Here is a 16,407-nt window from a genome sequence, read left to right on the forward strand (position 1 = left end):
AGATAATAGGCTACGGGGAAAATACATTTTAGGCTCAAATAGGCCTACAGCGCAAGGCTCAAATGGCTCTATCTAGGGCTGTTGCTCAGACTTTTGTGATGGTTATGTTGATGACTTTTCTGTAGTTTTATTAACAACCGCAGGCCACATGATGGTGCCGTTTTCCACATAAGTGGTTGGGTTGAATTGGATGCATTTCCCATCATGATGTCTCCTATTCATTATTTGAGTTTTTTTCTATCTATCTATCTATCTATCTATCTATCTATCTATCTATCTATCTATCTATCTATCTATCTATCTATCTGCCTGTCTGTCTGTCTGTCATGTGCAGAGTGAGGTACTGTATGAAGTTAGTGAACATGTCTCATTAATCCAAAAGCCTTTATGCTTTACAGTTATGATATGTTTTTATCTTTTACTTCCCCAAATATCTCAAATCAATGAAAATGCACATACATCAACATTAAAGCACATCATGCTCCCATTAAAATTCTCTGGTCAGTAAATTTATTCTGTGACAGAGGTTGGCAGGTTTAACTACAGCATCATTATTAATAGAATGAAAAAATACTATTCAGGAAATGTTTCTACAAGCTGTCAATAGAAAGTAGCAGTATTTCTTAATTCCAACATTCTCATAGACTGGAGTCATGTACCACAGCTAAGTTTGAATATGGCATCATTTCCATACAATACATACATAGGAGTGAAAAATGTTGTGAATTGGTTGACAATGTGTCTGTTCATGTTCTGTTTTGGTAAAAATGCAGTTATGCAATTAAATTGGAATTACCATGTAATTCAGACAATTCAGAAACATGTCTTGACCTAGAAATAAAATTGTGCACAGGTGCAATGATACAATACCTGTACCATATAATAAAAGACCGATCTCTCTCTCTCTCTCTCCAGTTAATTGTGATGGCCCAGTCAAGCTCTTAGCTGTTGTCAAGGCCCAGGCACATGACTTTTACTTTACAGTAGGTGCATGAGCTGACTTGTTCCTTCCCAAACAAATCATTTCACTTGACACTGTGTTTGTTGCTGGGGTCACAGGTAAACTAAATAACTTTCAATGTTAACACATTTTGGTTTTTAAGACATGATTTTAAAACTATTTGAGTTGAGACAATAATATTTTTACACAAACAACATATACATATCTGCTAACACGTTCTTGTACAATTCCACTGAAAATCACGGCTATTTCCTGTTTGTATCATTTTGTGTGCTACTTATACAGTTTCTGTGTCTCTGAATGTTTTTTATGGTGCTAAAATCTGTTCTGTGGAAATAATAAAATATTTCCACTGTGTGGTGTCAGAATGCATGCTTTGATAGTGTGTACGTTGACCTGATATCATAAGGTTGCAATTCTTGCTCTCGGCGCAATCACGTGTTAACAGGGACTTTATTTTGAAACCAAATACTGGAAGTTGAGTAATACTGTTTATAAAATTGACACGTTGGATGATTTTCAGCGGATATCTACACAGGTGCGTCTGGACATTTATGCATATTCGCGGGAACCAAGCATTGCGTGTTTACTGTGTGTATGCGTGATTTTTGGTGTTACACAGAGAAATGCGTGTCTACAGTGGAATGGCTCAGTTATGCACCTCAGAATGAAAACCGTGCAGCTGGGACATGCATTCACTTTAATACAGCGCACCAACAAGCTGGTGTAGTCTGTAGGCTACCAATAAAACCGCGGTTTGGATTTCTGCAATAACACTGGATTACAGGAGCTGCAGGACGTGGGTTTGAAGGAGAAGGGGAGACGAACATATCACAGATGTGAAAATACAGATCGAGATTTTCATTTCAGTTTTTTTTTCTTTTGCATTATGATTTTTGGCCGGAGCCTGTGAAATGCAGCCTCTATCTAACAGATGTGTGGCACTACAGCTGCAGCCTACAGGTCTGTATATCGCCAGAATCGGTTCAAGTGTGTTAGGCATGCATTCGCTATAAGCCATATTGAGGAATCACAGAAGCAACACAGACCTTGTCCCTTGTTTTGCGTTCACTGCACCTGACCAGCTTTCTATGTGGAAATGCTAGGGTTATAATAGCATTTGACTGACCAGGCACACTGCTCTGTCCCTGATACGCACATTTGATGAAAGTCACAATTATTTTCTGCTAAAACAGCTCACATGCTGATAGGCTATACACAGTTTTTTTGCACTACAATTTAAAGTAATCTAATAGGCCACTAAAGGGACTATAGCACAGAACTGGTTTGTACCATCTTCGCTGAAACACTACCAGATTATTGAGAAATAGCTCATGGGTTTAATAACAGCGTTTGTTTACTAGTGTTTCTGCTCCTTGTTCTTTAGAGTGCGTCTCCAGTTTACCTGCAGCGGACTGAGACTGCTACAGCTGCAAATCTCGCCGTCATTGTCATCAACATCTGCCACTTCACATAAGACAAGACACAAGAGGACAGAGGTTGCTTTTTGGCTGATCAAAGTGCCAGTTAGAAAGTGGGCTACCTGTAGATGATGACTGCAAACAAGATGTGTGCTTGAAAGCAGCATGAGATAATTTGAGACTACCACACAAATAGCTGATTCGAGCCTTTTCTGTCTGGCGCTGATGAAAATGTTCCAGTGTGTCAGTTGACTGACATGCTCATGGTGGTGTTCTAGCTCGGGACATAGTCAGTAACTGAAGTGCAGACACCACAAAGGAGATGGCCCGTCCAGGATCAGGGCTGCTGGTGCCCGTCAATGGGATGGGGTACCCTCCTCAGAACCTGGCCAGGGTGGTGGTCTGGGAGTGGTTGAACGAACACGGACGCTGGAGGCCCTACAGTGCAGCTGTTTGCCACCATATTGAGAACGTAATGAAAGGGGACGCCCGGGGTACTGTTGTTCTGGGTCAGGTGGATGCCCAGCTCTCACCTTACGTCATCGACCTGCAGTCCATGCACCAGTTTCGACAAGACACAGGTAAGAGACATGCCAGCTGTATGACAGAGTGTGTCAGGGAAAGCTATAATGTAGATACTATAACGTAGTAAACATAACAGTACACATAAATACATTATGTTTATGTAAATAATAAATAAATTATGCATTGGTGTCCTCACTACAGATTATATCATTATCACATGGGGGCTTATTAAAACAGAGCCAGCTTTTATGCAGTTGCTGCACAAATCTTATGTAACTTTCAAGGGAATAAATCAAAGTGCTGAATGTCCCATCTGCTCTGGGACTCATAAAGGTGAGCCACAGGTTGAGCTGAGATGTATTGCAACAAACAGGACACAAAGCACCAAGATGACAAGTGTAGCGATAATTTATTCATTCAAGCATGTTTTTATGCTGTTGCTGGAATATTATGACCTTGCCAAAGGTCACCATGTTGGAGAGGCCATACATCCATCAGGCAAATGAGGACAGTAGCTCAGTGCAGCTCTCATCACTCTTCTCAGCTTATTGTGCTGTCAGTCACTTGTAAGAATGGCTGTCGTGCATTCAATCCAACCCAACACAGCTTTTGGTTATTCTCTCTGTAGACAGACACTGGATGTTTCCGCTGCAATCAACCAAGGCTTGGTACACTCTGTGTTTATCTTTGTATGTAGATTCACCTTCCTGCTGCCCTAGTTAGATCCAGCCTTGGACAGCAAGTCATACTTACCAGAATAAACAATGATGAGGTGAAGCACGAAGTCTGAAACTCTCACCTTAAATCAGAGAGTCTCTCATTTGAAGGTGTTACATAACATCAGAGCATCACAAGAGGTACTGGGAAATTCACATGAGATATACAGGTGACCTCACTGTGCGTTATGTCACCTTTCATTGGCTGTGTTCTTCAGTAAACAGTATATAGTACAAACTCACAAAGGTCCTTGGACTAACTGTCACTATAATAACTGCCTAAATATGTGAAATGACTGTCAAAGTGACATAACATGTTGTTTAGATCATTAAGAAATATCCACATGTGTAATAAGCTGCTGTACACATGTGGAGGAGTGTTTGCGCTTTCTTGTTACACTCAGTGTGTTTTTATATCTATAGTTGGGCATTGCAAAGTAGCTCAGGCTATAGATACTGTACTATGTGTTGACTACAGCTGTGCACTTGCACCATTTAAAAAGACATCTTAATATTAAAATCATAAGAAAGAAAAAAGAAAGCATGCATTTATAAAAAAATTCAGCAATGAGCAGAGAGAAAAATTAACTAAATAACCAATCAGTTAGCTGTCATTATCTCTTCTAGTGCCACTTATGATGCAGTTGTTATTGTATTAAAATTCTACACAAAGTAAAAAGGCTTTATTACACATTGTGCTGACCCATTTAGAAAAAAAAAACACTTCACTATATGTTAATTGGAATATCAGGCTGTGAGATGAGCCACTGAGCCATTTGTCAGCCATTACCTGGACACTGGGGCTAGGTCTGACGTTTATCGCTCCTTATTGTGCAATTTGGTGTGTTACCTTCTCCCTCGGCTGGGATAAACCTGTCACAGTGGGGCCTGACAGAGAGCAGCTGGAACTACCGCTGCCTCCTCTTTCCTCATCCTGTGTACATTCTGTTCCTATCCCGATCATGGGTAAGACTCTGCCAGGCCACAGCTATTGATTTGAGCTCCCATGAGGCCTAGCTTCCAGGCTGTTGTGAAGGCGTTGTACCACTGCTTGCACAAAGGCCCTCAGTGAGCTTTGTTTTAATGTGAATTATGATGCATCTGTTTCACATCAGATGTTTGCTATATTTGTAGCTCAGCAAGTCGCCCACAGCCACTTGCTTTGTTGCAGGCTTATGAAGTATCCCTGTGGGGAAACCCCATTTTGTCATGGAGCCAGTGATCCTGTCCTCTGAGGCCCTTTTTTGGCAAGAGCTGGAAAGAGAGTTAAGTGTGGTTGGTGTCCCTTGTGTGGGTCTATATGTATGTCCTTGTGTCTGTACATGTGGGTGATTTTGTGGTGACACATGCGTGATGGTGCACTCTGCCAGCTGTGACAGCTGTGGTATGTGTCCTGCTCCTGAAGGCGGTGTAGAGGTGCCCTGCTCTCCTGTGGGTTTGGGAGGAGCGCCTGTGGGTGGGAACCGTGGAGAGTTACTCCAACTAATGAGACAGTGGCTACAGTTTATCTCCATGGCTCCCTCTAATCAGAGCATCATGACGACAATGCATGCACCATGGGCAGGGCTCTCTTTGTGGAGAGCAGCCTAAATGCATCTGTATTTAGATACCATTGCAAAACACAGGGAATTGGGTTCACCTTAATGCAACTACTGGTGAAGAGCCCCAATCTGTGGTGAAATCCTGAACTCTGTGCTTGTATATCCCCTACAGTATGAGTGAAGACCCAGATGCATATATATAGTGTGGATGAAAATCTGGCTGGTGGCAGGGAGAGCACTGGCTTCAAGTGAAGAGGGAATCGATCCAGTCTCCTCCCCAGAGAAGCATTTGAACCTCTAAACACTGCTGTAGACTGATCCCCTTTCACTACACCCGCTCCCATAGCAAAACACACAAACTTATCTGCCATTTTTCTCACACACAGATGCTTGTGGCCAGACTGATGGATTACACACTGCAGCTATTGCTTTTATTACCTGGCTTTTAAGCATTTACTTCTTGTATGTTTACTCCTGTGATGAAGAGATAGCAAAAAAACAGAGACCACTTAGTTTGCATTAATAAAGGATAGTGACAATAGACTACACAGGCAATTGTCTAATCATAGCTGTAACATCAGCACTGTTTTAAATGACATAATTTCTTTGTTATTGTTTTAGTGCTATAGTCATAAAAGTACATGAAATAATTAGTTTATAACAAGTAGTTGTTGATGTAAAAAAGCCAAGAGACAACACATACATACATAACATAAATATATTGTGAATTGATGAAATTAGAAAGTATTTTCAATTTGACAGTGCAAGTCATTAAACCTGGTCAGTAACATCTTCAGCCACAAACTGACACATGTAAAGTCTAGTGGCAATCCTTGCTAATGTTTGCAAGCTTGGTAAGATTCTGCATTCTTCAATTCTGCTTTGCTTGCTACCTTCCTTTTGCCTGGTAATGATAGATCCTCCAAATGTTGAATGTTGTAAAAAGTCAAATAGGTGTTTTCAATTTAAAAAGAAAATAAAAGCTTGAAAAACTGTCTGTACACTACTTGCCCAACACCAACAGACAAAAAAATTAGCAACTGCATCTAGTGGAGCACTTAGCGGCTGAAGTGTAAAAATGAGCTATGACTAAAGTAAATAGGTGGACACAAACGCATCTCTGAATGACTGCTGATGTTCCTCCATATCTGTTGCATGTATAAAAAGACAAATGCACGCTTACAAGTTCACCATATCAACCTAAAATGCCAGGGGTCGTGTTTGTAAGTGTCCAAAAACTCACTTATTGCAGGTTTGAAATGTTAAACGCAGACAGAGTTTGCTATACGGGAATATAACATGTTCCACTCAATAGTGCACCACAAAAGTTGACTTAGCGTTGCCAGATGTCACTCAATTGCTACTAAGTTTTAGAGCATAGATGATTCTTTCTACAAATATGTTCAAAAACAGTTTCACCAACATTTAAGAAATGTAAAAAAAAAATTGCAGTATCATTATAGTTTACATTTCCCTACTAAAAACAAAATTTGTGATCAATTTTAAAATCAAAGCGACAGCATGTGGTCTGCAATCATTGTCTGAGTCTGTTTTGTTTGTGTTTCTGGAGCAGTGAAGGCCATTAATTGCTTGGTGCTCATTGTCGTGAGATGGCTCATGTGTGACTGCAGAGATAACCACTATCAGCAACTGCAGGCTGCTGTGTTGCCGGAGCAGGACTTTGTTTGCTTTGGTTCCACATGCGTGAGAACCTTGTCTCCTCTGGCCTGTTTCCCTCAGCTAAATGCCCTCTAGGAGTAAGTACCAGAAGACAAAGAAGAGATGGTCATGTTTTCATATCTGTTTTGTGTTAAGATGACAAACAACAGTATGTGGTTGTGGTCTGGATACTTGCTTGTAAACCCTGCTGAGCTGATGTAATTCTGCAGATTGCTCTAGGGTTTTTTTTCATGTGGTTCAGTATATAGTAAGTGCGTGTGGGAACTGTTTTGGTGGTCTGTGGAAGGAAGCTGTTAAAAGAATTCCCGGTATGTACGTGCTAAAGGTTACGTGCTGTATGCATCAGCACTGACTGTGAAATTCCACCTGCATCAGAAGAAGGCAGATTAAGCAAAGAGCGGAGCTCAAAGACTCTAAACTGTACATACAGAACAAAAACACATAGAAATAGAAACAAGATGCAGTCAAACACATTCAAGTGCTGCTGTTTTAAGGTTCAAGGTATCTTTATTATCCCCGGAGGGCCGTTTGGTTCACAGTCAGCAGTATAAATAGACAAACAAATACAACAACAATACCAGACACAGACTATCAGTGTCATTAAGAAGACTGATAGCAACAGGAACAAATGATCTTCTGAACGTGTTTGTCCTGCGTGGTGCCAGTTTGAATCTGCACCCTGATGGTAGCAACATAAATTCACCCAACAAGGGATGGCTTGGATCAGCCAAGTTTGATTGGGCTTCCATCAGAGACCTGACCTTATACAGGTCATAAAGATAATTTAAGGATGTACCAACAATTTTGCTGTACACCTTCACAATACCCTGTAAACGATTTTTCTGTTTGACAGAAAGTAACCTGTACCAACATATAAAGGAAAAGATAAGAACTAATTCAATAAAACAAGAATAAAACATCTTTATAAAAGTGGCATTGACATCAAAACGGCAAAGCTTATGATAAAAAGGTATACACAAATGTGCTTTTTTTACACACGGCTCAAAGCACAGTTTGTTGTCGATCAGAGTACCAAGATATTTGTACTGCTGCACCAGTTCAACTGCCTGATTTTCCATAACAATGAGAGAGATGGCAGTGGGATTTGTACTACAGTCAATCTTTTGTTTTTGCCACAATAATGTTTAAAAAGGTTGATTTGCAACAATCAATAAAATCACTCACAACAGGACGATGCTCAAAGTCATCACTGCTAAGAAGGGACACAATAACAGTATCATCCTCAAATTTGATGATGTGGCGTCTGCCATGATGGCTTTGGCATTCATTTGTATATAAAACAAATAACAAAGGGGAGAGGACACAGTCCTGGCGGGATCCAGTAGAGAACATCTGATAAAACACGATTCACCCTCACCTGTTGTGACCTCTCTGTTAAAATGTCCATCAGCCAGCAAATTAAGCCAGCATCAATGTTATGAATGCTCTTCAATCTATCTGCTAAAACCTGGGGCTAGGTTCAGTTAAAAGCAGAGGAGAAGTCAATAAATAGTAAATGGACAAGGGACCTGGCCCCCTCAAGAACCATGTTTAAAAGCATCCACGTCACATCATGTGTAAAAGTGCATTCTTCACCAGTTTTTCAAAAGACAAGAGAGGTAAATACCACTGACCTAAAGTCACCAAGTGTCTTTGGGGTTTTGTTCTTAGGCATGAGACCTTATTGATTCTTATTGAATCCTTCCAAAGATGAGGGACCATATGCTGCTGTAAAGACATCAGGAAAATTAAGCAAATGATATCTGCAAGCTGCTGCTTTTATAATTGAATGTCTACAAGTGGAGACCAGCACCACTGTAATGTTGGCTGATACACTGCAGTTATAGCAGCGTAGCCTTTATGTTGTTTCTTATATGGCTTAGACACTATAGGACTGTTGTTTTGATGACAGCAATTGTTGTTTCAAAGAAGGAACATATGAAGATCTGGAGATACTCAGCAAGTCACATCCCAACCATATCTTCAGTGATGTGGACTAAGCAGACATGAAAAATTAACCAATTTATTGTTCTCTCAAAGCTTTTTGTAATTAGCATAATTAGTCAGTGGTGGTCTTTAGCGGAATCAAAATAGTGCTTGGCCAAGGCAGTGCCCCAACAAGCTGGCTGAATTCCACTTGGATGTCGACAGGAAAGGGATCGTGGGGGGTGGTGAGGGTGAGGGTTTAAAGAGGTGAAGAGAGAAGAGGAACAGTGGGAGAGGTGGAGTGTTTTCCTGATGGAAAGTGACAGTCAGAGTGGAGGGAGTGATAATAACTCTCGAACATTCCCCTGCTTTGTCATTCTCACACACATACAGCTTCTGTCTCACTGCTGTGAATTTTCCCATACAGAGCCTAAAGGTGTGTTTTGATTTTAATTATGAATGAATCTGGCAATATGTTTGTCAGTTATGTGGCTAAATATTTTGTTTATAGAATGTCACAAGCCGAAACCTGTCACACAAAAGGCCGATATCATATATAAGCTCTGACCAGCCACCAACACAAGAAACAAGATTCTTTACTAACACAATATATATGTTGAGCACATTTTAACAGTTGTGAAGCACATTTTACTACTATTACTTAAACAATGACTACAATATGTTGAGCTAGAAAGCAAGCAACAGCAATGTAATGTTTTTAAAATATACTTTTAAAAAGAGCAAATATTTGTCTTGATAAATTACTGGATTATCAAGTTGTTTGGGAATTCATTTTCTGTCCATTACCTAATCAAATAATGACAACACCCTATACGTTTTAAATACTTGGTTTCATCGCTAAAAGCAGCAGCCAGGCTGTTGTTCCCTCTACAAGCAACCTTAGTACTTTGGTCTGCTCTGTCCTTACTTCAGCGATGAGCAGCCTGTGCAGCTTCTGATAGCCTCTGGTGTTTGTAGCAAAAGCCTCTCTCCACATCTTCTTTTAACTTCTAATCCAGAGAGTCACTTCAAATGTAGATATCTTACTCCTCATCAGGGAAGCACCTTTAAAGCTGCTCTCTGTGTTGCTTGCTTATCAGGTCGGTCTGGGAGGTCACTTAGATTGCACTCTTCCATCTGCCCAGCCAAAAAGCCAGCTGCTGCAAGAACAGGAATGACGCATCATCAGTGTCACTGTTAGTCAAGTCAAAAAAGGTATTCTAAAGTGGTATAAATAAAATGATTGTCTATCCATGTATTGTTTTGAAAAAGATGGCTTTACATAGCTCTATAACACTGGCTCTTACAGTGAGTATACAAACCAGATGGTATTGAGCTGTTTTGTTGCAAGGGGACAGGGTGTTCCTGCTATAACAAATAGAGTGTATTTGATCTGCAGGAGTGCGTGGTCTAACATTTACTGAAAACATCTTGTGACTGAGACCAGAGCTACACTGACGTAACTCCGGCTGCCAGCGGTTGCAGTGAGCAGAGCTCAGAGCTCCTCTGATCAGCCTCAGTGAATGCAGAAAGACAGTGTGGGAGTTTTTGTTTTGGTCTCAGCATTTTCACTCATGTTACAAAAGAAATGCACTCTTACTTTAGCACAGTTGAGACACGAGGAATCGCTAAAGCTGAAACTGGGGTAGCTTTCACAAAAGCACCTTAGTGGTAAGACAGTTGTCACTGTTCCAGTGTAAGCTACAGTAATGGACAAAAAAGATCTGTAAGGTCTGAACACACAGGCAGGATCTATTTCTCCACTCTGAGGCCTTTATTCAAACAGTCTGTGTGGACACGCAAGTATTGTTACATATCCTTACATGATATTGGACTACATTTGATTTTACAGTGAAAATTCACTAGCAGGGACCTGCCCTCACTAAGTAAGAACGAAGTTATAAGAATGTTGAATGCTTGTGTATACCTGATTGATTTTGCACTTGACAGTTGTGGGGAAGGCTAAAGATGTCTGCTGCGATTTCGGGCAATGGCGGAGCCCAAGCAGAGATAGAAGAATAGAGAGAGAAAGATTAGAATTAAAGGGGAGGGGGATTGGGGGAACAAAAAGCAGAAGTGGAAGAATGTTGGTTCAGTGGTTTTAAATAGTGTGAAAAGAGAAGACTTGGTGGTGAAAGTGCAACCATTATGAAATGTTAGCCTGGAGCCCTAGTATGCAACGAGGGAGTTACTGGCTACACATGAAACGCATGTATATGTACAGTGTATCAAACTACACATACTTCAAAAAGAACTGCATGCTCAGTAGTAACATATTCTTCTGTTTTTATTACCTGTTGCCAAAAAAAAAGTTTGGATAAGTACAAAAATTGCACTTCATACTAAGTTGGAGGTTTGTAAAAAAAAAAAAAAAAGAAAAATCAGAGAAAGATGGAAATGTAAAACTTTAATACAGTGTTTTTATTTTTATTACAAATTTTCATTAAATGAGACCTACAAAAATATCAGTGTTTCCTGGCAATTACAGTCCTTAGGCAGAAAGAAAATCGGAATCGGCCAAAATCAGAATCTACAGTTTAGACTTAAAAAAAATCAGAAACTGAAAATTGGAAAAATTGCAATTGGTGCATACTACCGTGCCTGAGGATTTCTGTGTGTTATCTGCTTGATGAAAGCAGTATGATAAACTGAAGTTTGAAACAAATAACCACAATGTAAACTAAAACAAATTTACTGTTAAAACACTGGGGCGTTGGAGGGGTTGGGGCTGGGCCGATGAAAAGGAGAGTAGGAACTGCTGCAACAAGACATGGAATGAGCACACCTGAACCTTAACACGTTCACATTCCCTTGCATTTTACATTTTCAGCCACACAAATCCCACCGCTTATTTTGATTGTCTGCAGTCTGAGCACTCAGCAGAATTTCAATGTGAGTCTCTCTCTCTCAACATCTACCCATCTCCTCCTTTGTCTGTGTCATCTCTAAGTGCCTCTAAATCATGGCTTCTGGTGAGAGTCCAAACCCTGTTCACTGGTCAGTGTGAGGGACATCATGCAGTCGCTGTGAGGTGAATCATATTTGCCAGGTGCACCTGGCACAGAACCCCATCCTACACTGTTGAGCTTGCACTGCATCACTTTTTCAGACATTTCGTTATTAATGAGAGCTTGGAAACTCTGAGGATGTATGTCACTGGTGCCTCGAGGTGAATTTTTATGAGAGTTAAATGGCGATCGCTTATGCTCCTAGCTGGCTTCCAACTGAAGCGTGTGGTACCCCTCACTAAAGCTAACTAGGTTAAGAAGTTGGCTTAAAAAGGCATTATGGACAGTGCATGTCTTCATCAGTCTGTGTCTCATCAGCCGCCAGTTTTCTTGTGTCTCTGCTTTGTTTTATACCTCAGCTGCTGCCATGTGACAGGCAGTGCAGGTGGACAGTCGGATCAGTTGAAGACTAGACGGTCTAAAACTGTCAGCTTTTCAAAAGGTGGGAAATTGAACATCTTGCTTCAAAGTGAGTGCTTTTGTGTGAGACTTGCTCTTTGTGTGAGAATAGGAGGTCCTGAAAATATGCCATATCTAAGTGATAAATAAAGAGGGATTTTGCAAAAAATGTTTTAAAAAGATCCCCTCCAGACACATTTTAAACTAATATTGTGTCTGGTATGGTTTTTACATAAAGTTCAAAATTCTAAAAAAGGTATCTACTCCTTGCTTACTGAAAAGTCCAGAGTTTACGAATATGCAAATGTTTAACTACTAGACACGTTTTCCAAACTAGTTGTGGTGTCACAAAATCTAGCTCGTATGTAGATGCGTTGAGCAAATTTAAGGTGAGCACAGAGAGTCCTTACCTTTTTAGCACATGGATGAGAACGCAGCGTTCTGGTATCAGACTCTGCACATACATCCTTCGCCGCATTGAAGCTGAAACATCTAAGTGAAGTAATAATATGCTGATTCTGCATAATCTACTTCTCTGCTGTCATCATTTTACCAAAATATGGCTAAATACACTGACTCCGGCTGAGCTACAGTGGTGTGAGCTGGATAGAAAAGCAGCAGCTATGGGGGTAATGACAACCACTTTAAGCTCCATAATACCACCCACCCCTCTCACACCCTATGAGTGCAACATTAAATGAATTTGAAAATTGACCCTCATCTGTTTTAGAGAATTTGTCTTCTCACAAATTCGCAAATGATTTATTCATCCTTGTCACCTTATAAATTATGGAAGCTCCTTGCAGTTATGATAGCCTGGAGGGCATGAAGTCGTCTGCTTGAGCTGATGTGACTCTGTAAACAACCTTTCATTACTGTATCATATCAGAGTGCCAAAATGTTATGGTTTTGTGTACAATGCACTGTTACCCACAGCAACATCATTTCAACAGCTTCCAGTTCCTCATCTTTCACTGCAATTAAACCACTGACCAGGCTTTGACCCCCAAAGTCAGTGTACCACTTTTACACCTTTGTAGACGTTGATGAAGCTCATCAGATCTGTGCTCTGGCTTTATGCTCAATAAAAGCTTTTAGCGACCCAACAGTGATTTTGCAACAAGGATACGACCCTGATTTTATTCCAGCCACTGACATTTAGCCCCGCCAAGGACAAGCTGGTTCTCTCAGTATCCTCTGTTCATCTTATAAAGCTTAAAAGTCAAGCTTGTGTAAAAACATGTAAACACCACAGTAAAAATAACTGAGCCATTTAGATGAGTATAGTACACTATTAGGGCTACAATGAATGTGAATGTATGAACACAGGGGAGATGTGATTACACTTCTGATTCAGCAGGGAAAAGGTCTGGGTCTAATAATAAAAACGCCTTGGGAAAAGTACAGTAGAATAAACTTGAGGCCATGTTTGGTAAATCTTTGTGCAGTGGAAATAACATTAATCCACACAATGGTCAGATGGCTTCTGACCTCTATCACACCATGTTCATTTTACTGTTGATCAAAGCTGAGCACTGTAGTCTGGCACAATGACAATTTACTTTAATGTAGCCAGACATTTCCTCTGATAAGACCTAAGTGCATCTGACAGTCATGAAGGGGGTTATAAAAGCCTGTCTCAGTGAACTCATTTACTGCATGCTGTTCACCTCAGTGAGTCAGACTCCCTTTATTTATTGAATGTAATATTCTGAGCAGGTTTTTCTCTCCTGGTGCCTCTCAAGGACAGTCCTGTTGTTATGATGCCATTTTTTAGAAATTAATATTGCAACCAAAAATGGCCATTTTTAAGAAAACTCTTTAAAATCCTCTTGGCATATTTTATGTATGATACGTGTATAGTATTCATATCATCTGGAGGTGGTTGTGTGGATTTGGAAGTGAGTCCGAAAGGCGTTGACATCTGAAACAGTGACCACACAATACAGTAAGTGGTGACCATGTGTTAAACTTCCTCTTTCTAAAACTTGACCTCATGCTGCCGTTGATGGCTAAGTTCAGACTCTGGTCAATGACTGTGCGGGTCCTGCATAAGCCTTGTAGGATGTGTTGCATGTACAGTGTGGCAGAGGTCATTTGATGGAGAACCGCTGAGCTACACGTCAGAGTCCCCTCTAATGTGGTGCATCCATCGATCAGCTTTCTGCTGAGCATACAAAATGGTTTCACTGATGTACAGATTGTAGTAGCAGTGTGACAGCTGACACGAAATGATGTGTTCACAGATAAATACTGCACCATGGCCTGAGGAAACTGTGTGTGTGTGTGTGTGTGTTGAGGAAACTGTGTGTGTGTGTTACTCTCTTCTGCTGAGAAGAGGGAAGAGCGATGTGGTTCTGTCTGATGGGAGGTCAGCTACAGGGCAAAGTGATATGTTTGGAATCATTGCTGTATTTAATATCATAACTGATAACACATTCCAGTAGTGATGTGCAATATATTGCATATAGTGCATGGCAAATATTTGTGATAATCCCACATAAAAGAATCGCAATTATCAAAGCACTGTACTGTGAGTCTACTGTTTGGTGTGGTACATGAGACAAAAAATGAATGCAATTACTTATTTTGTAAGCTTTTAATTGCAGTTTATTCAAAATAATTGATAGAAACATATCCTGATAAGGTATGTAATCATGGTATTATAGCAAACTAATACAAACCAAACAAAACAACACTGCCTAACTGAAGCAAAACAAAATATAAAAATTCTGTGAAATGTTTTCTGTTGTCTGTTTTTACATGCAGGATTTTAAAAACACTTTTTTGGCTATACAGTATTGAACTCAGTATTGAACTTTTAAGCCATGCAATGACATCGCTCCATACAGTGATCATCACTGCACCAGTTTGGTGCATTACAACAGACTGGGCTGTCTTTCATGGTGCAGAAAGACTTTCTGACTTTCTGTGTTCTGGTCACACATTGACACTGTCCTCAGCCTCAGAGTGGTACTTTGTATTTAGTGCGAGTTAGACTTGATCTGATTATTCAAAATGCTGCACTCTTGCCCTGTAAAATGACCTTTTAGATCTACACTGAAATATGAATTGAAAATGTCAAAATGAAAACAGTGGTTAATGTGGTATTAAGGTCCATGTATTGCTTGAATGGTATGAATTCTGATTACTGTAATGTATAATACGACTTTATTAATTTGGTACCGCTCCATTTTCTACACTGTAATGAGTTTTAGGGTTACATTTTAATTATTTTTTATTTTAGTATAATAGTTATGCTTAAATACTTTTTGAACACATGTAATAGTTAATATTAGTTTTTGTATTTTTAGTACAGCATATTGATGCAGTACACATTTGTGTTTCAACATTTCGCATTGCAGATTTTTTAAACTTTGTTTTTAAATTACAATGTCATGTGGCTTTAGTGTGCTCAAATTGGACTGACGTCAAAGTAACGAAGCTCCATAGCACCCAGGCATACAAAGTCATCAGTTGGCAGGTGTCAGGGATGGAAAAAATGTTGTGATAAAATAATAAGCATTTCTACTGCACAGGGGATACGCAGGCAAAAATCCCGGAAAAATTAGTTGGAAGAAATGTTGAATTGTTGTCAAAAGCTCAATCAGCCAAATAACATGCCTCTGTTTTCAATTTGGCAGCCTGTAAGCCAGATCTGCTGTCCTGAAAAGTTAACATGGCAGGAATTTGTTGTCCACGTGTGAAAGTGCCTCCAATAACAAGATACCTGTTTTACTGTAAGCATGACACTACTCCTTGGTAGTGCCGGCCTGCGTCATGTGTACCCGTGTGCGTGTGTAGTAACCACGCCTGGAGCTGTGCCTCCTACTCCCTTGTGCCAGTGGCTTGACGGCATGGCACTGACATGCTAACGAGCTTCCTGCTACGAGATATGTGATGGTGCTGAAGTGGTGTGAAGTGGAAGCAATAGTGTGCTGAAACACACAGTATGCATGCACCTTGTCAGCGTGTACTTTACCTCTTTAGGTGCTCACACTCAGACAGATATACAGTATCATCTGTGCATGAATTGATAGTTGTACACAAAGTGATCAGAAAGCATCCTTGGCAGAGCTGATGCTCCTCAGCTGAGGGCGGCCACGGCATCCACAGTCAGAAGGCTGTTTCAGAGCCTGCTGCTTCACTGCAGTGCTGCCACTGGCAGGGGGACAGGGCTATAACTTTATTTTTTCAAGATTTTTTTTCTTTTTTTGGCCCCAGTAAATG

General features: G+C 40.3%; 1 protein-coding gene across 2 annotated transcripts in view; it reads left to right on the forward strand.

The window, feature by feature from the left end:
- The first annotated feature begins 1,452 nt into the window (after positions 1-1,452).
- dtx1 (deltex 1, E3 ubiquitin ligase) overlaps positions 1,453-16,407 on the forward strand; it is a 43,998-nt gene continuing 29,043 nt past the window's right edge. For both annotated transcript variants that reach the window (XM_020590484.1, XM_020590485.1), the window contains exons 1-2: positions 1,453-1,924; positions 2,349-2,963. In XM_020590484.1, the coding sequence (XP_020446140.1) occupies positions 2,705-2,963 (259 nt within the window). In that variant the 5' untranslated portion in view covers positions 1,453-1,924; positions 2,349-2,704. The remainder of the gene's footprint in view (positions 1,925-2,348; positions 2,964-16,407) is intronic.

Source organism: Monopterus albus, unplaced genomic scaffold (genome assembly GCF_001952655.1).
Source record: "Monopterus albus unplaced genomic scaffold, M_albus_1.0 scaffold12.1, whole genome shotgun sequence".
NCBI lineage: Eukaryota > Metazoa > Chordata > Actinopteri > Synbranchiformes > Synbranchidae > Monopterus > Monopterus albus.